This window comes from Colletotrichum acutatum (assembly GCF_030867785.1).
Source record: "Colletotrichum acutatum strain CBS 112980 chromosome Unknown BDZ83scaffold_47, whole genome shotgun sequence".
In the NCBI taxonomy this organism is placed as follows: Eukaryota; Fungi; Ascomycota; class Sordariomycetes; order Glomerellales; family Glomerellaceae; genus Colletotrichum; species Colletotrichum acutatum.
In genome coordinates this window covers 248,718-267,359 of record NW_026849041.1, presented here as the reverse complement: position 1 = coordinate 267,359, position 18,642 = coordinate 248,718, and the positions used below count along the sequence as shown (strand labels likewise).

The window sequence follows — 18,642 nt, the reverse complement described above, 5'->3', positions numbered from 1 at the left end:
GGAGGATTCAATTGTGCGTCCAAGAAAAGCGGGCTACTCCGGGTCCCGGCATCATTGCACTCAATCTGAGAAACACGCTAACGATATGCATATATTAATCTTTGTCACTCGACTCCACCCAGGGTCGTTTATCAGACGGAATAATTACAATGTCACTCTCTAAAGGACGTTTGGAAACACCACCCTGCGGAGCCATAGGTTCCAGATGCCAGGCAACTGCTAGGCGAATTATTCCAGACATAGTTCCGAATAGAGCTTTTCCATCTGAATCTGTTCGTCCCAACGTCATGTGCTAGTTCCAGGTCTCAGGGGTTCTTCGTCTTTCAGGGGTACCAAATTCGGTCATATAAGATTGTTGGACTCTATCCTTTTGCCTTCCTTCCTCTGGTACATTGCGCAGAGACGAAAAAAGGATTCACGTTCGAACCTTCTTAGCATTCACAAGAGCTCAGCCAGCGATCATGAAAGGACCCAGCAAAGCTATTGGGGGTGTCCTCGCGACACTCATTGGTCTGACTCAGGCTAACTCCGATATCGTTTCCCTCTTCACCAATGGCGCAGCCTACATCCAGGAGGCCAGTGCCACTCTCGTTCTTCCCAAGCTTCCTAGCTCTGTCTCAGGAGACGTCGCGATATGGAGTGCCGTCATGATGGAGAACCAGGCATCGTTCCTGCAAGGCGTAACTTCCAACTCTCCTAGTGGGTAAGAAGAAAGATGATCTGCCTCCTAGCTACGTCACGATACTTGACTGATCGCATTATACAGGTCTTACTGCAATGATGGAGGAAAGAGTTGGTGTAACTTTGCCTACACCCTGGTCGGTGAGTGAATCGGCCTGCGAGAATCAAGTCGAAACACCCAAAGACCCCGTCTGACATAGTGCTGCAACAGGCTCAAATCCCACCGTCGGTGACCCTGTCACTGCATCATCCGGATCCACGATTAGGACGCACTGTAAGTCAACTCATCTCGTAGCTAGGTATTGTGGTGACTAAAGATGACGATAGACAAGCTGAATTCGGCGACCAACCTCTGGGATCAAGACGTTTACATAGACAACAAACTCGCTTCCTCCGTCTCAACTAGTAAGTAAACTGTTATCATCTGAATATTATTTCTTGTATCAAAAGTAACATAGATTTGAAGGCAAAGGACAGAAAGGAAACATCTTTTACATCTCTATTGAGTGTGCCTCCGGCGGCTGCGTTGAGCACCCGGCTCACAGTACGTATACTCCGTGTCCCCCGAGCAAATTGGCAACTGACAAGAATTTAGGCTGGGAGGATGTCTCAATTGTGCTCAGCCAGGCTGACAAGAGCTTTGGACATACCGGAGGCTGGGAACATGGTGCCACCGGCGGCGAGATGTCATCTCCTGACGGCGGGAAGACTTGGAATTTCAGCACTCTCAATATTCCGGCCCAGAAGGCCGAATAGCGGTTCGCCATTGAGATTGTAGCTGTTGATGACTTGTTTCTTTGTCCTTGCACATAATTTCTAACGAAAGAAAGTGTACATACATTCGAACATTTGCACATGGCCTCTGGACTACATGTGCTCATGGAACATCCATCTTCGATACGGATCCAGTCACGTATCAAGGTCGATTTTGAGAAGTCATCTCTTTTCGTCATTTAGATTGCGCACCCTCCTTTCATATCTGATTATCCAAAAGCGCCAGCGCTCAAAATCCATTCTTCCGACTCACCTTGCAAGGTTCCCACTACTTCAGGACTATGATCCGGATCGGTGCTTGTCCACCATTGACAGATACCAGCCCGTAGCCAAACATTCGAAGTCTCAGAGATCCCGGGTTGGCCACTGAAGGGAACCAGCAAAAGACCTACTGGCATGCTCCAATCGGGAGGAGGTGCTTTAATCTCTCTGAGTCCCAGAAGTAAGAGAACTGCGTTTGGGTGCTGCTGACTGAAAGCAATCGCTTCTTTGCGTGCAAGTTCAGGCCCATGAACAGCGGTCCATTGTTCCGGACCATCCAGGTCAATGTTTCCGCCGGTCCAGCCTACTTTGGAATTCCAAATTTCGACCAGCGTGCTAAATTTGCAGAGTTTGCCGCTGAAGTGCCCCCAGTTAACTTCTTTGAGAGCAACGGTGGAGAGCTCTGCCTTTACCGACATGTCATCAAAGACTGCCTTGCCTTCGCCATAATTAAGACGTCTTGTAGGCTGAGAGTCTGGAGAGATTCTCCATCTCTTCCCAGCTTGAGGAGGAACCTCGAAGATATGCATCTGGCTCATAATAGGTTCCCGGATCAGCAGCTCTCGACCCAGCTCATCCTCCAGTTCTGGAAGCGAAAACTCAACGTGCGGGTCACAGCCCGGTCTCGACTTTCCCAACTGAAATCCAAAGATCTGCATGATTCCATACACACGATCCGTGGCGCGAGTCGTGGTCCTATGGCGAGCGGCCCCAAGGAGGGTGACTGGGAGACTTGATCGGAGCCCGATCATACCGCTGCGCTCGATTGCGTGCTTTAATGCTAACAGGTACTTGTCGTTTGGGTCGATGGTCTGCGGCTTTTTCTCGTGTGAGGTCACTATGGTCATCATGTGGTCACAGTAGTCGATGAAGTCGCTAAGCAACATAGGACGTTCGGCAGGGTTGTCAATCTCAGACGGGCTCATGAGCTCCCCCTGTCTGGAAATAAACACCGACTGAGGACAGAGATATGCTTCTTGCAACGTCCAGAGAGACGAGAACCATGGGTCGAGGCTCAGAAGTTCGATCTCTTGCCTAGTGCCTTCTAAACCGCGTTGAACTCGCTCAATGCCACTTTTTGCCTCAGCTCGTAATAATTTGGCCTGTTGTTGGAGCCGCTCAGTTTGTGATAGATATCCCTGACGGGAAAGCGTTGTCAACCACGCAAAAGTATGCGTGGCGCCCTTGAATATTTTCGCTTGGCGGCCAACCTCCAAAGCCATTTCTGTCGATCCTCGTGTCTGGTCTATGCAAGCAACATCCAGCCAGACGTGGTGGATTTGAGGGACCGGTTCGCCAGGATTATCAAAGGCTACTCGTCGTCAGCGACGCGTTCCTACGGAGTTGAGGTTTATCCTTTCGCATATTTTGACTGACCTCTAACCTCCGTTGAGAGTTTCAAAGCTGATATCAACAGATTCTCCATTTCACCCATCGTGAAATGATCTGGGTCTACTCGTGGCATTTCCCAGGTAACGCCTTTGACCGGGAGTCCTTTCACGTCTGGATGTTGTGTCGCACTCTTCAATCGCCATCTACCCCAGGTGTACGAGATAGCGATGTATCTGGGCGCGAGATCGTTTCCATAATAATTGCCAGGCGACCACTGCATTGATGTCATGGACGGTACATGCAGTAGCCGGCGCGGCCAGGCGCAGTCATCGTCGAAATCCGCCATTGCGTACGGTGCATGGAGCTGGGGTTGATGCTTCGATGATTTCAACGACATGCCGTCCTTGGAACATTCCGGCCTGCATACCCCTCTTTATGATGCCTTTCGATTGCCTTGAATGGGCGCGTGTTGGTCCGCAATACCCTTGGTCGTGGCGGACGCCTGTCATCCCGACTACCGGCTTTGATTGGTAGAATTCTCTCAGCTGAGGTGCAGCTAGCTGCTTGAGGCACAGCACATTTTTGATACGATACTTAGCTTTGGTCGAGAACTTGTGATCATTGGCCTCATCTGCTTGTTGTTCGTGTATTTCATTATGAAGTGGACACTAATCTTGTTAGGCCGAGGCCGGGTATGTAATGCCCCCTTAAGAGGGCAATACAACACAATTGGATAAAATACTTATGCCATTCTAAGTCGACGAACCCAACAAATCACAAAACAGTGAAGTGTCGAGTCAAAAAGTTCTTGATGAAGTATCTTGGAATGAGATCGATTGCAGCTGAATTCGCGTTCATCTCAGTCATAATGGTTTTTAACTTCCAAACCTTTGTACTGAAACGATGTCCCTTCGCGCTGATCAAGCACCTTCTTGTGATGCACATCTTTCACTCTTGCCCGCACGTAATCTGTCCCTGATGGAACTGGCTTGCTCAAGTCTCGGTCTTCCTCTCTGATCATGCCAAGACGATCTAGAAGAGGCGATGGCAACGTCCTCATCGGCGTGTGGTCCCCAGGTCGACTAAAGTACAGAAGTCCCAGTCGGGGAATATTGATTTGGTCTCTAGGAGGCTTCACGACACGATGAATTGTGGATTTGATGAATCCTTCTCATGATTAGAATAACTCTCAACACTGATGGATTAAGAACAACACTTACCGTTTGTCAGGAACGTCAGGGTGTCTGCCGCGTTGCACGTAATACCGCCCTCTACGGGCTTTACATACTTCCAGTCTCCCTCTGGTGTCCTGATTTGCAGTCCCGCAACATGTTGGGAAAAGAGGAGTGTCAAGCTGCCGAAATCTGTATGTCCGCCCGTCGAGAAGGCCTGCGCTTTGTCCCATTCTTCTTCAGTCCGGACATTGTAGATCATGTACCGCAGATGGTCGTCCGATACTTGGTCATAGGCATGCGCATCGGCGAGATGATTCTCAGGAAGCTCCAAGATGATAGCGATGAGAACGAAGAGCTTTCGTGCGACTTCCCAGACGTCGCGGTGGAAGTCTCGAATTTCATCCCAGTTCTCTTCAACAACCCGATGACGACCGACATCCTTCCAAGCTGGGATGTCCTTGTGGATATTGAGCTGATGATTCGTTAGTCGCTGTTTCAATGATGATCAATTGCGCCTTACCATCTCAATGTTCTCCTTTACACCCGTATCACCAAGCCATCTTTCGTTCTCTCTATATCCAAAATATTCGCCTTCTGCAAAGTTGCACGGATAGGTCCGCTTTTCTTCGACTGGCTCTTTGAAGAAAGTGTTTCCAATGCTGAACTGGCGCAGCACACGCTCATCGTCGATGCCGGTGCCAGTCACAACCCAGAACCCAACTCGCGAGATCGCATCATACAGCTGCTTCGCTAGTTCTTGCTTTCCACCTGGCTCATCGAATCGTGAAAGATCAATAGTAGTGAGAGGCGCCCAATCTAGATCTTCTCTTGTTGGCTGCGGCCGTGACCAGGGCTTGACAAGCAGCTTGTCGGTATTGGAGGGTGGTGGTGAGACTGCAGAGGGAGCCATGGTGTGTATTACCTATTTAAACGAAACTATGTGGGATGAATAATGAGGACGCTACTGTTTGGACTCAATTCAATCTTCTCGCAGCGCCTTATAGAAGTCCATCGCAGAATTTCATGCTTGATGGCTTACTGACACCCACGCGGGGTCGACACACGATCGGCCATGGCGTGCTTGGGAACCCCAACATCGTGCTCGTAATCATCAGCCAACGATATTACCAGACGCTCCCGGCTACTACCCCAGATTATCATCCTCCAGGCAAGTTCGACCAAGACGTGCTCGAACAATAGAAAATGACGGGGAAATGTTACCCGACAGTCGGGCAAAGTCCGAGAGATGTTGTTGCCGCACTTATCATCCAGGATCAAATTGAAGAATGACAGACCTTCAACCCTCGGTCAGGATTGGATGATTACACAGATCGCCATACTTGTTATCATGTCGTGATGAGTCCAAAGTTGAAGGACCAGGGGAGATATCCGGCATCGGTAATTGATGGTTCTTGGTCCGTCACTCTTAGAACTACGATTGAAACGTAAACGTAAAAGTACTTCTGCTGGTTGGTTGGAGAGGTTTTGGCTTCGTCTTGAGTTGTGTCAATTGATATCCTGGTTCTTTTCGGTGCTTCACGACTACGTCTAAAATGGCGACCTCAAGAGAGCCGATCAGCACATCGGCCTACGTCGCCGACCACGTACAGACCTTTCCCGAAAAGGCGACAAAGACAAAGAGCTTAGATCTTTCCGATCCTGAGACCGAACCAAGCAATGCCCAACCCGAGTTTGAGAAGAAACTCTTGAGAAAGATTGACCTCTGGCTCGTGGGGTTTTACTCTCTCGTTTACGTCTTTCGAGTCATTGACAGCGCCAACTACTCTAATGCAGCCATCATCAACCTCGAGGCCGGCACCGGTATCAAGAAGCAGCTCGAACTAAACCCATCACAATGGGCCTGGACGCTTTCAATCTTCTCATATAGCTATCTCATCTTTGAGCCCACCAACACGATCTTACTGAAGCTGTTCAAACCTTCGAGATGGATGTTCATACTCATCATGGCATGGGGCGTATCTGCGTGCTGCTCCGCCGCGGCGACGAATTTCCCGGGTATGATGTGTGTCCGCTTCGCGATCGGCATGGCTGAGGCAGGTTTCTTCCCGTCGGTCTTGTATCACTACGCGTTCTGGTACAAGCCAGAAGAGATGCCGCAGCGTATCGCCTTCTTCTACTCCGTGGGACAGATTTCCAGTGCGCTGTCTGGATTGCTGGCATATGCCATCTCGTACATGGATCAGCTTGGAAATGTGTCCGGGTGGCGGTGGCTGTTCATTCTCGAAGGTCTACCGGCTATTTTTCTCGCTTTCTTTGCGTTTTGGTTGCCTGACTATCCAGAGTCAGCCAAGATGTTGAATGAGGAGGAGCGGCTGTACATGAAGCAGAGACTTGCTAGCTCTGTGCCCAAGGGAGAGGCGAGTTGGGACTTCAAGTCTTTGAAGGTCATGGCCCGAGACCCGACGCTTTACACCTTCAGTTTGTACTGGATTTGCCACGGTATCGGGGGGTTCGGGGTCGGGTTCGCGTTGCCGACTGTCATCTACCAGCTTGGCTTCACAACTACGGCATATTCTCAGTTGATGAACATTGTGAGCCCGCGCTTCATCTTAATAATGTCAAGGACCTTTGACTGATACTATATAGCCTCCGTATGTTTCGGCCTTCTTGCTTCTGAACACGTTGGGCTTCATGCTTCAAAGAAAGTGGATCAGACCGTGGGTGACAGCCGCAGGAAGTAAGTCGCCTGGGGAAACACTCAGACTTAGCACAGAGCTAACGGACGCAGTCGAATCAACAATTATCGTATGCTACATCATTCTTCTCTTTGTCGATAACCCGGTGGTGCGCTACATCTGCTTGATCGTGTCTGTTGCTTGCGCTGGGTGCGCATACCCAGTCATCTGGCCGGAGCGCATCAGGGCACTTGAAGGAACCGTGGCATCTGGGATCGGCATTGGCCTGACAAATGCGTGTGCTCAATTCGGGTATGTTCAAAAGAATTTCTCATCGAGTAGCCTTTTCCTGATTTTTAGGTACAGTGGCATCGTCGGCCCACACGTCTTCAGCACGGTGTTCGGCCCTAGATATCGAGTCTCGTATGCGGTCAACTTGTCGGTACTCGTGGTTGGTATCTGCTCGATTCTGACAGGTTGGCTTCTTGTCGTTAGGAAAGACAGAAAGCGCCTGGCACAAGGTTGAGAATTTCAAAGGTGTGAGCTTGATGGTTCCGTCAGGAGACCGGCTGGCAGTCGGAGCCCCGACCGTAGATTGAACTCCGTCCAACAAAGGTGGTTGTCGTTGAGACTCGAGACAATTCCACAAAACCAGTTGAAAGGGGCTCTTTGAAGTCTTGGTAATGATGAAAAAGGACCCAGGGATTTGGGTAAAGGAGAGGGGCGTTGGCCGATTAGCATGATATATGGGATCAATTGCAACCATGAAAGTTCGAAAACGGCAAAAGCTCCTGTGCTGAATAGCCAGTAAGAGGCAACTGAATAACAAGTTGAAGATGAGATATTACCACCTTCAAGGATACTCACTTGGTGCGACTTCCGAAAGAGTCCTCGATGCGGCGATGATGTGCCAAGCCGAGGATTCGACTTTGAGGACCTTGATGGCCCGGCCCGCCTCTTCGCGCCTGGGCAAACGCGGGCCTGACATGGGTGCGGCATTACGAGATCAAACCAGAACCCAACCACTCCTTTGACTGGAGCCTGAGGTACCAGATATGGCGAGGTGATCCTTGAAAGACCGCTTGACGGTAAACAGAACCGGGCATGTTGAGCATGTGCCAAGTCGAATGGGAGGGATAAGCACGTTGTGATACTCCGTAGTCTCCGCGAATAACCTGACTTGCGTAGTTTCTTGGCGAACTGGCCTGGCTGAACTGAGTTGCAAACAGAAAAACAACCAACCAACGCCTTGGAAAGATCAATCAATTTTCGTAATTGTGTTTCTTTTCGTGCCAAGATTCGCTAGGAGTTTCTTACCTTGACGCCTTGATGCTCACTCCGCGCCTGGGGTTCGGGCGATTCGTCTTGGCGGTTGACATTTGTAGCTTATTCACTTTAATACAATACCATCTTTATAAATCTCACATGTTCACAGCCTTTTCACAGTTTCTTCATCTCCACGCCTGTGCCTGCATATACTCGTTGATTATTGACAATCATTCGCGATCGGTCACCCTGATCCATACCAAAGCTCGCCTGACATCCACCCGAAACTATCAATATGAAGGCCTCTCAGATTCTTTCCATGCTCGGCTTTGCCGCCTTTGCTCTTGCCCAGAGCGAGAGCCTGGCTCCTTCACCAACGGAGAGCGTCGGCTGCGAGCCTCACGGTGACCATTGGTAAGTCAGACTTCCACTTCCGTTAAAAGTTGGAGCCATTCTCACATACACCTCTAGGCACTGCGAGGGCGCGCGCGCAACCACTGCCGCAGCCGTCAGCGGAACCACCCTTCTCACAAGCGTTGCTGCCGCGACCACCACTGCCACTGAGGACCACGACCACGACCACGATGACGACCACACTTCCGGCACCGGCAGCCTTGCTCCCTCTCCCACTGAGTCCGTCGGCTGCGAGCCCCATGGTGACCACTGGTAAGCACAGAATACACCGGCTTCCCTTCCGCTTCAAGACGATCTAACGCGTGAAATAGGCACTGCGATGCTGCTGCCACCGCCGCCTCCGGCACGGCTTCTGCTACTGGCACCGGATCCGCTGCTGTCACCACCACTGCTGCGGCTACCACTGGCGCCGCTGGCACTACTGCTGCTGGTAGCGCTTCTCCCAGCTCTACTGCCGTTCCTGCCGGAGCTGCTCGCGCTGGGTTTGGTGCTGCTGCCATCGCTGTCGCTGTCATGGCTTTGTAAGGGGTTCGTCGACGAGAAAATGGATTATGTGCCTTCCAAGCATTTACGGATACACGAATTGGGATTCATGAACATACACTGAGTAGGCTGTCGGTTCGGCAGTGGTAGGACAGCGGGCAGGCCAACTCGGGGAAAATTTCGAGAAGCTGGGCCTCCTAAGGGCATATTCCTTCCCTTCCACTCCAAATAGAGATGGGCTTTAATGGTAGCATAGAAACAAAACACGCATTCACCGACTACACGTCTTCCCTACTTCGTGACCGCGATCATCAACCACTAGACACCTGCCCCTGTCCTGGCTTAATTCTTGACATTTGGAGCTGCACCCATTGCATCATAGAAGCTTAGGCACGGACGTAGTGACAGACCCGACAGGCTGGTTTGAGTCTAGACAGCGGGAAGTCAAAACCTGCAACCATGCGTGAAACGTTGGCATGCTGCTAGTCATGTCACCGGTGAGGATCTTCAACCGTTGGTCTTTGCATGACTGCGCTGCAGGAGTGGTGGTGACTTCTCTGAGCACGGTGTGGCTGACTACATCACGAAACGGTCTGGAGTCATCGTCTTTACTAGCCAGCCGGGATTGCGGCCTTGCTTCCGGCCCGGTCTCATCAAGGCAGTATTGGTAGCCAGAGTCGTCTCATCCAGCATCGATAGATCCTCGCCAGAGGGAATGCTATGTGTCATTCAGAGGTTCACAGGCGCCAACACGTCAGATCGGCCGAAGGAGCGCGCAAAAGTGCCTGTGGACGGTGACTCCTCTGCAATACGAGCCTATGGGCCTGCAGTAAGGCAATCTTGGCGTTGAAGTTTGACGACCGGTACGGACTACGTAGTATGGGAAGCTGAACTCGAGAGGCTCCGAGGACCCTTAGCCAAAGCAGAAAACCTCGAAAAGGCCTCATCGTGATGGGGGTTGGTCGACCCGGCCTACTTTATAGGAGTCTTGGCATGCAGCTGTCGCCACTTATAACCATCAAGGTCGGAGGAGAAAATGAACCACAGTCAGGTGTGAGTTTGTGCGTGAGTGAATGCGATGAGACTGCGGGTGAGTGAGTGAGTAAGTGAGTGAGAGAACTGAGAGAAGCAAAGGAGGGACGTTGGGAGAGGCCATCAAGGTTCTTAGTTTGACGTGCATGTGGGGGGGCATGTGGGCGGTACGTACCGGGTGAAAACAGGCATGTGGACCCGACGTTAAGCCACTTCAGCTGGTCTGTGCCCAATCAGCGCGGGTCCTCAGAGGCAACAGCAGGAAACACCCACTGGACATCGTGACTTCCTGTCTTGGCTTTCTCCATCAGCGTTGCTTCCCATCTCGCCAGCTGCTGCCTTTCCCTTCCTTCCTTTTCCTGCCCATTGCTGGCCATCCGGGTGCTCAGCCTTGGCGATGGGTCTCTCAGCCTTGGCAAACAGACCGCGTCGTCTTATGCTTTTTTCCGTCTCTTTTGGCTTCCCGCTTTTTCTCTCGACAAACACCATCGGTCCACTTACTGTATACTTTGGACGACAGGGGCTTGTGATGCCCACGTTTCCATGGTTCCCTCGGGCTGCGGTGGCTCTCATCCCAGCGGATGCCATATCAATTTGACTATGGAATATGCTATCGATGTGGGCTGAAAAATTGCCTCGACCGTCATTGGCGCGCAGCAAGCTGCATCCAGCTACGATGCCATGCCCACGGGGAACCACGCTCACAGTCATCCGACGAGGACAGGGTCAGCCGCCGCGGCCGACGGCCAAGACAATGAAAGACAAGCTTGCGTCGTGGAGACGTACAGAGGAGCCTGGCAATGTATTCTCGGAAGCTATTGCTTTGTTGCGTTAGGAGAAAAGTGAGCAATCCGCCCAGGAGGGGAACCCGAAAAAGCAGAACAATGGATGGCATATCCGCGCATATTCGACACGGCCAACTGGCAGGGATCCCATCCGTCGCATCGAATCCTGTCTTCATTCTTCTCCCTCCTCAATCGAACCTGCGCATGCTTACTTCGCAACTTGCAATACCCTACGCCTGGTACTCGCCTCTCTTCCTCCAGCCTCCCTGGCATCTTGTCCCTCTTGAGAAGTTCTCCTGCTGCAGAAACTTCCTGCTTCCTCCTCCGCGTTCTAATCCGCCATCTCATCACCCTGAGAGACTACGCCGGCCAGACATACCGGCTCGGCGAATTGACTTTCTCACCTGGACACTTCTCTCAAGGTGCTCACTCTCATAACCTCTCCTGACAGGTCGTCATTCAAACTCGCCACCTCGACCGCAAATTCTCTTCCATAAAACATCCCGTAGAGAACCATCCTGTCCATAAGCGCAGCTTGACGCTTCCTGCATCACCATCCTGTCTTGGATTTCGTCCGGAGAATTTCAGCCCTGTCCGCCCATCTCAGCACAGACAAGGCCCAGGCTCGCTTCCCTCTTATCACTGGCAGCTTTCTCGAAGTCCAGACTCAGACGTCATGGTCAGGTTCACTCCCGCTGCCGCCGTTGCGGCTCTTCTGAGTACTACCTCGGCCTCCCTTGTCGCACGTCAGACGGCTGCTAGCACCACCACCACGCCTGCTGGGTCTGATCCCACGGCCATCTCTCAGTGCTCCGTTGCCTCATCTACCCAGTAAGAACCCTCAGTAGCTTTTTCACTGTCAAATAGCTACTTATACATCGTTTACTTCAGGATCTGCAAAGCTGGGACCACAGAGTTCACAGTTGTTTCTACCCCTACTGGCTCGCTGCCCAGTTCATACACTGGATGCCACAAGCATGCCACCGACTTGTAAGCTCACCCTATACCATGTCAGCCACCCATTCTAACACTCTTGACACCAGGTATTGCTTCTATCCGGATGGCGAAGTGGAAGTCGTGGCCGCCAATGCGCCCGCTGCCACCGCTGCTTCGACGACGGCTGCTGCCGCTGCGACAGGCGCACCAACGGCAGTGTCTGACTGCCACCTTCACGGGGTCACGGTGTAAGCACTTCCATCTGCTTGGTATTATCAAGATTCGCTAACAAGCTTTCCAGCTTCTGTATGTGGGGTACTACGGAATACCAGGTCATGACAACGCCTACCAACACTGCCGCCTCAGCGATACCGACGGCCTTCACTGATTGTCACGCCCACGGCACTGATACTTACTGTCTCGCTCCCAATGGAGATGATGTTGAGATTGTTGCCGAAGGCGCCGAGTCTTCCGATCACGACGACACCAGTGGAGAAGAACCTCAGGGAGAAAACTGCCACTTCCACGCCGGTGTCGAGCACTGCGTTGGCGCAGGCGAGAGCGAGAGCAGCGGCACAAGGAGCTGCGAGAAGGTTACACGCGACTATAACATTCCTCTGCGTGTCGGTCTTCTCTTCGTAATCCTGGTCACTAGCGCTTTCGGAGTCTACTTCCCCATCTTCATGATCAAGTGGATGCCCACCAAGACGCACACCATCTTCCTCATTCTCAAGCAGTTCGGCACAGGTATCATCATCTCCACCGCCTTCATCCATTTGTACACCCACGCCCAGCTCATGTTTGGCAATGAGTGTCTGGGCAGTCTTGGCTACGAGGGAACCACCTCTGCGATTGTTATGGCTGGTATCTTCCTGTCTTTCCTGGTCGAGTACATTGGAAAGCGCATGGTCCTGGCAAAGATGGCCGCCAATCCTGGTGCGATGACCCGATTCTCCCCCGAGACAGTCACTGTCCTGGTCCTTGAGTGCGGTATCATCTTTCACTCTATCTGTATGTTGCCCATTCAGATCACCCCCTCACTGTAGCACACTAACAAAGGATTGAACAGTGATTGGTATCACCCTTGTTGTGGCTGGTGACACCTTCTTCCTGACTCTCTTTGTTGTCATTCTGTTCCACCAGATGTTTGAGGGTATCGCACTTGGCACTCGCATCGCCCAGCTCGGTCAGCCGACCCCGGCTGAAATGACAGAGCGTCCTGCCCCGAGTACGCCAGCCGAAGTCGAGCAAACCGCCTCCGCTGAGGGCAGCCTCAACTCCCTGAAGAAGCCCAGCTTCTCCCTGGTCAAGAAGCTCACCCTCGCTTCTCCCTTTGCGCTCGTCACACCCATCGGAATGGCCATTGGAATTGGCGTCCTCTCGCAGTTCAACGGCAACGACCGCGACACCATCATCGCCATCGGAACCCTCGACGCGCTCTCGGCCGGTATCCTCGTCTGGGTTGGTGTTGTGGAGATGTGGGCCGAGGACTGGATGCTTCCTGGCGCAGAGCTCCTAAGCACTGGCCCGATCGTTACGACCCTTGCTTTCTTCGGTCTCATCGCCGGCATGATCATCATGAGTGTGCTCGGCAAGTGGGCTTGAGTCGTTGATTAAGGCAGTGGGAGGAGAAGAGTGGTCAATGATAAGTCGTGGTGCAGAATCCTGTTACTGCTGCACATCTAATGCGGAAAATGGGAAAAGTTTGTAGATATTGGGTCGGTCCTTTTCATGATAGAAGCTATACCCTAAACGAGTGTAATGACAGTTCGCTTTCTAGCATCGCCTAGGAAACCCCGTGCTTCTCCATTCATGAGACCTTGGAAGTAAATCTCACCGATAAGCGTGTGACTTCCGTCGTCTGCAACAGGCCTGAAGATGTAGAACATGTTTGCGCCGGGGACCAGCCAGATCTTATCCCCTTGCACGGCTTCAGCTGGAGCCAGACCGACAAGGCCGTGCTTAGTACGGATTAAACGGCGGCGATTGAAACGGCTCATCATCCCTGTGTTGCGATGCCAATCCTCCTGGTAGTAACTTTCCACCTCTTCATCATCTTCCGATCTCGGTTCGATTCCTGCTAGCCCGTGGAAGGCTTCCAACACCGTCTGTTCCCCGATTGCGTACTTTTCACTGGGGTTTCTGAGGGTGTACGTCGGATAAGATTTTGTTCGAGGCACACTTAGCGCATCAAATGCCTCCCATGCTTCCGTGACAACATCAACCTGCATAGCCGTGATTTGCAACCGAGCCTCATCCAACATCTCCCACGGCTTGGTGTTGGTGTGGTATCCTCTACTCGCACAGAGAACTTGCTCTCCTGTGGTGACGTCCCGCGAAAGGACCTTTCTCGGAAGGACTTGCCAGTCTGGCACCCACGACGGTAGATCGGATGATCCGAAGCGGCATATTTCAAGAATGCTTAGAGGCCAGTAGTCTTTGTTTTCTAAAAGGCTTTTGGCGACGGAGATGTAGAGTTGTTTGACAGTGAGTGAGTAATTGACGGGGATGATGGGATCCTTCCTGGCACCGTGATCGAGGAGGTTCAAGGGCGCGTAAATGCGGTCTCGCGGGTCCGTAGCTTGAAGATCGCGGAAACGCAAAAGGAGGCTGATGAGATTGAACCTGCGAGCCGTTGAGGTCTCCCTATGCCTTGATTTAACCTGGCCAACTCCCTCAGCTTTAGAAGAGACCTTTGTCTCAGCAGACATTCTGATAAGGTCATTGGATTCCGCCATCCGCGCATAGCTCATCTTGAGATCATGAACAACCTTCTTCACCCTCGCAAGCGTCGCGTCCACGAATGAGGCATCAGCGCCCCGCCTCCGCAAGCCATCCCTGAGCCAGTGCAGTGCTTGCGTATAGAGAATCGTGGCGGGTAGGAACGCAGTACGATCTATCCACGCCGTACCAGAGAGGAAGACCCCAAGGTCGGTGGGGGCAGTGTACTCCTGTACCGTCCAGACTCGGTTCCAGTAGGTAGATTGAAAGACCCTGACAATTTCCCGGATTGTAGTATACCGGTCTTTAACGTGGCTAGGAAGAAGTTTCGGCGGTTCTTTACGATTTTGAGAGACGGCGAGGGCGTGGTCGCCTAGTTCGCGGAGGTACGTTAGCCCCGGGGCGAGATCCGGACCGAGCCAGGTTAAAACTAGGTCAGCCGAAGTATAAATCTCCCGCATCTGCGAGACCTGCTGGCTTCGTTCTGCGATATCTGACTGATTTATAGAGATCGCGTCTATCCATAGTGGGACAATCTGCGATGGCTTTAGGAAGAGGCGGATGTACTGGAGGGCGGAGTGAAGGTTTCTCGTAGCGTGGAAGAGGTGGTTGTCGACGTGGAGGGGAAGGGTGTCGAAGGGGTCTCCCCAGACGTAGGAGAAGGCTGTGTATTTTGCTGATGGGAGGGCAGTTATTTCGGTTGTGAGGGTTATTGGGGAGGAGGGGGATCCTGCGTGGAGGTTGACGAGGCGGACTTCGTGTTGTTTGAGGGGGATGTAAGGAAGGACAGTGGTTTGGAGAGGGAGAGGGGATTTGCGGGTGAAGAGGGTGCGGAGAGGTGACTTTGCGGGTTTGGTGAAGAGTGGGAGAGGTGGTGATGAGGGGTCTAGGGCCAGGTTTGAGAAGGTCTCGTCTATTTCGTTTGGTCTCGCCATTGTAGTTAGTGACATTGTCTCATTCAGCCTCTTTGCGGTTGGGGAGTATTGGGGATGAATGCCCAGTCGACAGGAAGATTGCAATGAAGTTGAAAGACAACAGTGAGGATTTGGAGATGTAAGATTACCCAATCAGGCAGCAGCGTTGCACTGCATCCTTAGAACCCGGGAAATGTGGCGCTGGACTGGGGGCTATAAGGTGAGCATGGGGGAGTGGCCGATGCACAATCATACAACTACTGAAGCAAATAAAGAATGAAGTCTTTCTATCCTCTCTTCTCTGTGTATAAGAGCTGCCATTCTTAATCTTCTCAGGACATGGAAGTCGTCTGGATGAAAATGAAATTGTTTCAATCAAGCCTAAGACTCTGAAGGTGATGCTAAACACCATGAAGCTGCTAGTCGACCTGATTAGGAGTCACAACAGTGTGGCTCCTCCATCGAGTTGTTTCCTCAGTAATTTCGGTGGCCTTGCCAATCTCCTCGAGTCCAAACTTTCGAACCTGAGTACCACTTCCAGTGCTGATATCAAGCTGCCCTGATTCAATCATATGAATCAGTCTTATCATAGACTCGCGGTTGCACATGAACGAGCCTTCGACCGACAGCCTACTGAACACCATTGATATATACGGGATCTCCAAGAAGCCGTAAGCTCCACCGCTGACTACGATCCGCCCGCCTGGCTTGAGTGCGCGAATAGCCGATGGCAGAAAGGGAGCGACGGTGACGCCGCCTGGAGACCAATCATTGTAAATGTCCGCCCCTCCACCGCCAGGTGTGGCCGCGAGAATGGCAGCGGCATCGGTATCGATGTCACCCGTCATGAGAACGGTGCTAAGCCGAGAAGATTTTAAGCTCTGCTTCATGGCTTGTAGCAACTCTGCATTTCGTCCAAGCGCAACGACGTTTGCTCCTACTGCCAAGGCCAACTCAACAGCACTTCCACCAAACGATCCGCCTGATGGCCCAATGATGATTGTATCGCAGACCTTGAGCTTCGCTGACTCAAAGATAGCCCCGGCGGCTGGAGAAAACGTGCTAATGGAGACGAGGTTGATCAGGTCGACGCCTAACTCTCTGATGAGTTTCTCGTCTATACGGTATGCGGTTTCGAGTGGAACGCGCTGATACTGCTGAAGAGCACCGTCGCGAAACTCTCCTTCGGCCAATCTGTCGGTCTTATCGCCAGGCGGTCCCTTGACGTGGCCTTGCATGATGAATACGTTCGGATCATCGCGAGCCGTGACTACAGGCTCGACATGCACCAAATCCCCCTCCTCGAAGGATGTGGTGCCACTGCCAACCTTGTGCACGTACCCGAGAGTTCTCGGGCATGGGACAAAGGGCGGATCGAGGAGGGGAGCAGAGATTGTGCCGTCGAATGCGGTTTTTGCGTAACGCGAGAGTGGCGTGGCGAGGACTTTGACAACAATACTTCCAGGAATGGCTTCTGGAATGGGTCTGTCTTTAACAACAACGAGAGGCTTGCCGTGCTGCTCAAGCACTGCTGCACTCTGTGTAATAGGGATGGACGACATGATGGAGTTTTACTCAAGGGGATGTTGACATACGGTAATTTCATGCTACTTTTCAACTCTACAGACGCCCGAGCTCTTATAACTTCTCACGATCCTAAATGTCATGCCTGCCCGCGGCGAGATATTTTCAGCCGGAATGTTCGAAGTTTGAGAAATTCAGCAAAGTTTGACAATCAATTGAGAATGCATTGCATCAAATTTCACGGCTGACAGAGAATTTGTAATTGACATCCGCCAGGTAGTCGATGGATGGCTACCTGAGTGGCGGAGATCGGAGTTTCGAGAGTTAATCGTGATCCTAGGAACTACTAGTCCTAAGAACTATGTTGAAATTACATCCGCCTGCAAAGCAAATCCGCTTGATCTCCGCCATGCTTTCTAAGCTCCAAGTGCAACTCTGCTCGGTCTCGCTTTTGTAAATCAGGCCTGCAACGTTGAAAAGCAGCATCTCATCGAGCACAGAATGGCATCAGCACATGCCTGCGCGGAGTGTTGACCAATGATCAAGTACGATCGTTTTGGTGCTGTGTAAGTTGAAAGTAGGAGGTAGCCACCGCAGATTGGAGAACATCTCCTGGTTTATGTAGGCCGGGATAGTGTCAGGTATATATACCTATTGGGTCGCCTGATTGGGCAGGCGGACTGGCCTTTCATTGCTTGAAGAGATACATCGTTTATTGACGCCGGGAGAGGATATGGTGAATAATGAAGCTTGCCTATGCTTGAGCCTGATATGTCGGCATCGAATCAGCAGCTCTGACTGGCGGCTGAGTCTCAGCCATTGGAAATTTAGTGGTGGCTTTGAGTGATAGTGTCAAGCATAGCCCCCCATGTCAGGCAACCTGATAGGCAGCCTGACAGGCTAAGCTATTGGCTGACCCAAACATGGCCGCATGGAAATCTTTCTCGCCTATTTGATACACGTAATTGTGTGGTCTTCTTTTCTTCTTTCTCGCCCCCTTTTACTTTAGGGAGATGGAGTTGCAGACGTTTGATAGATGTCCCTTGCTCAATTACTGGAACGGCAAATATCAGATGAACGGTTTGTCAACTACTTTTAGGCAGTGCTTTATCAGCGACCTTGTGCCACAGTCGTCAATACCATAACACAGGAGCAGCGTTCTCGACTTTATGGTTCTGAAAACTGTCCCGAAAGGGAAGTCACTGCTCCATAGAAGGTTCCTACCAAGGCCGGGTTATTAAGTACATAGGCCGCAAATGAGCAGCTAGTTCCCAGTGTTGTATGCATTTCCGTTTACTTTCAACTCAAGTACGCATCCGCATGGCAGGGAGAAGAGACGGAATTCTATTCAGCGGTTTATTGGAGTCGCCGGGGACAGTTAAAGGCTGTAGAGAAGCGGGATGACAATCAAGACAGCCTCAGCCCTTTCTACTAGAGCGCTTTAAGTCTCCATACGACGAGAGCAGCGTGGCCTACTTGACATGCGCTTGTGTTGGCAGCGCTGGGGAGGGCGTTGCCAGACAGACGTTATTGATACCGACCTATTCTAGAGGTCGCAACGGGGAAAGGTGGATGACGTGCAGGCATCTTCTACCTTAGTGCAACAACATCAACGTCTGAAGACGACAACAGTGGCGGCAGTGGCACTGGAAGCCTCCGCGTTGTATTTCTTGTTGACCCTGAACGATCCCACTGCGTAGAGCTGACC

The 18,642-nt window shown here is 51.7% G+C and overlaps 8 protein-coding genes across 8 annotated transcripts; 4 read left to right on the top strand and 4 right to left on the bottom strand.

Moving 5' to 3' along the window:
* Window positions 1–107: 107 nt before the first annotated feature.
* On the top strand, window positions 108–1,437 carry BDZ83DRAFT_792514 (uncharacterized protein; the record flags this gene model as incomplete). Its single annotated transcript, XM_060515763.1, has 6 exons — window positions 108–703; window positions 767–822; window positions 893–955; window positions 1,009–1,086; window positions 1,148–1,225; window positions 1,277–1,437. Exons 1-6 carry the CDS (start codon window positions 462–464, stop codon window positions 1,435–1,437), a joined length of 678 nt encoding a protein of 225 aa, XP_060364952.1. The 5' UTR covers window positions 108–461.
* A 113-nt stretch (window positions 1,438–1,550) lies between these two features.
* BDZ83DRAFT_322620 (uncharacterized protein) lies at window positions 1,551–3,554 on the bottom strand. Its single transcript, XM_060502381.1, has 2 exons — window positions 3,094–3,554; window positions 1,551–3,028 (listed from the first exon to the last, which is right to left on the bottom strand). Exons 1-2 carry the CDS (start codon window positions 3,443–3,445, stop codon window positions 1,665–1,667), a joined length of 1,716 nt encoding a protein of 571 aa, XP_060364951.1. The 5' UTR covers window positions 3,446–3,554; the 3' UTR covers window positions 1,551–1,664.
* Window positions 3,555–3,907: 353 nt separating this feature from the next.
* On the bottom strand, window positions 3,908–5,133 carry BDZ83DRAFT_719639 (gibberellin 2-oxidase; the record flags this gene model as incomplete). The annotated part of the gene is made up of 3 exons (XM_060512198.1): window positions 3,908–4,215; window positions 4,269–4,695; window positions 4,744–5,133. The coding sequence occupies 3 exons, from the start codon at window positions 5,131–5,133 to the stop codon at window positions 3,908–3,910; spliced, it is 1,125 nt and encodes a 374-aa protein (XP_060364950.1).
* Window positions 5,134–5,776: 643 nt separating this feature from the next.
* On the top strand, window positions 5,777–7,385 carry BDZ83DRAFT_752272 (retrograde regulation protein 2; the record flags this gene model as incomplete). Its single annotated transcript, XM_060514175.1, has 4 exons — window positions 5,777–6,775; window positions 6,831–6,921; window positions 6,973–7,171; window positions 7,226–7,385. The coding sequence occupies 4 exons, from the start codon at window positions 5,777–5,779 to the stop codon at window positions 7,383–7,385; spliced, it is 1,449 nt and encodes a 482-aa protein (XP_060364949.1).
* A 1,035-nt stretch (window positions 7,386–8,420) lies between these two features.
* On the top strand, window positions 8,421–9,064 carry BDZ83DRAFT_651859 (uncharacterized protein; the record flags this gene model as incomplete). The annotated part of the gene is made up of 3 exons (XM_060510486.1): window positions 8,421–8,539; window positions 8,597–8,791; window positions 8,851–9,064. 3 exons carry the CDS (start codon window positions 8,421–8,423, stop codon window positions 9,062–9,064), a joined length of 528 nt encoding a protein of 175 aa, XP_060364948.1.
* A 2,451-nt stretch (window positions 9,065–11,515) lies between these two features.
* Window positions 11,516–13,380, top strand: BDZ83DRAFT_577651 (ZIP zinc transporter; the record flags this gene model as incomplete). Its single annotated transcript, XM_060505041.1, has 5 exons — window positions 11,516–11,670; window positions 11,731–11,829; window positions 11,883–12,023; window positions 12,077–12,786; window positions 12,845–13,380. 5 exons carry the CDS (start codon window positions 11,516–11,518, stop codon window positions 13,378–13,380), a joined length of 1,641 nt encoding a protein of 546 aa, XP_060364947.1.
* Window positions 13,381–13,451: 71 nt separating this feature from the next.
* BDZ83DRAFT_322336 (heterokaryon incompatibility protein-domain-containing protein) lies at window positions 13,452–15,637 on the bottom strand. Its single transcript, XM_060502380.1, has one exon. It carries the CDS (start codon window positions 15,444–15,446, stop codon window positions 13,524–13,526), a length of 1,923 nt encoding a protein of 640 aa, XP_060364946.1. The 5' UTR covers window positions 15,447–15,637; the 3' UTR covers window positions 13,452–13,523.
* A 67-nt stretch (window positions 15,638–15,704) lies between these two features.
* BDZ83DRAFT_621601 (chaperonin 10-like protein) lies at window positions 15,705–17,002 on the bottom strand. Its single transcript, XM_060508277.1, has one exon. The coding sequence runs from the start codon at window positions 16,970–16,972 to the stop codon at window positions 15,830–15,832; it is 1,143 nt and encodes a 380-aa protein (XP_060364945.1). The 5' UTR covers window positions 16,973–17,002; the 3' UTR covers window positions 15,705–15,829.
* Window positions 17,003–18,642: the final 1,640 nt, after the last annotated feature.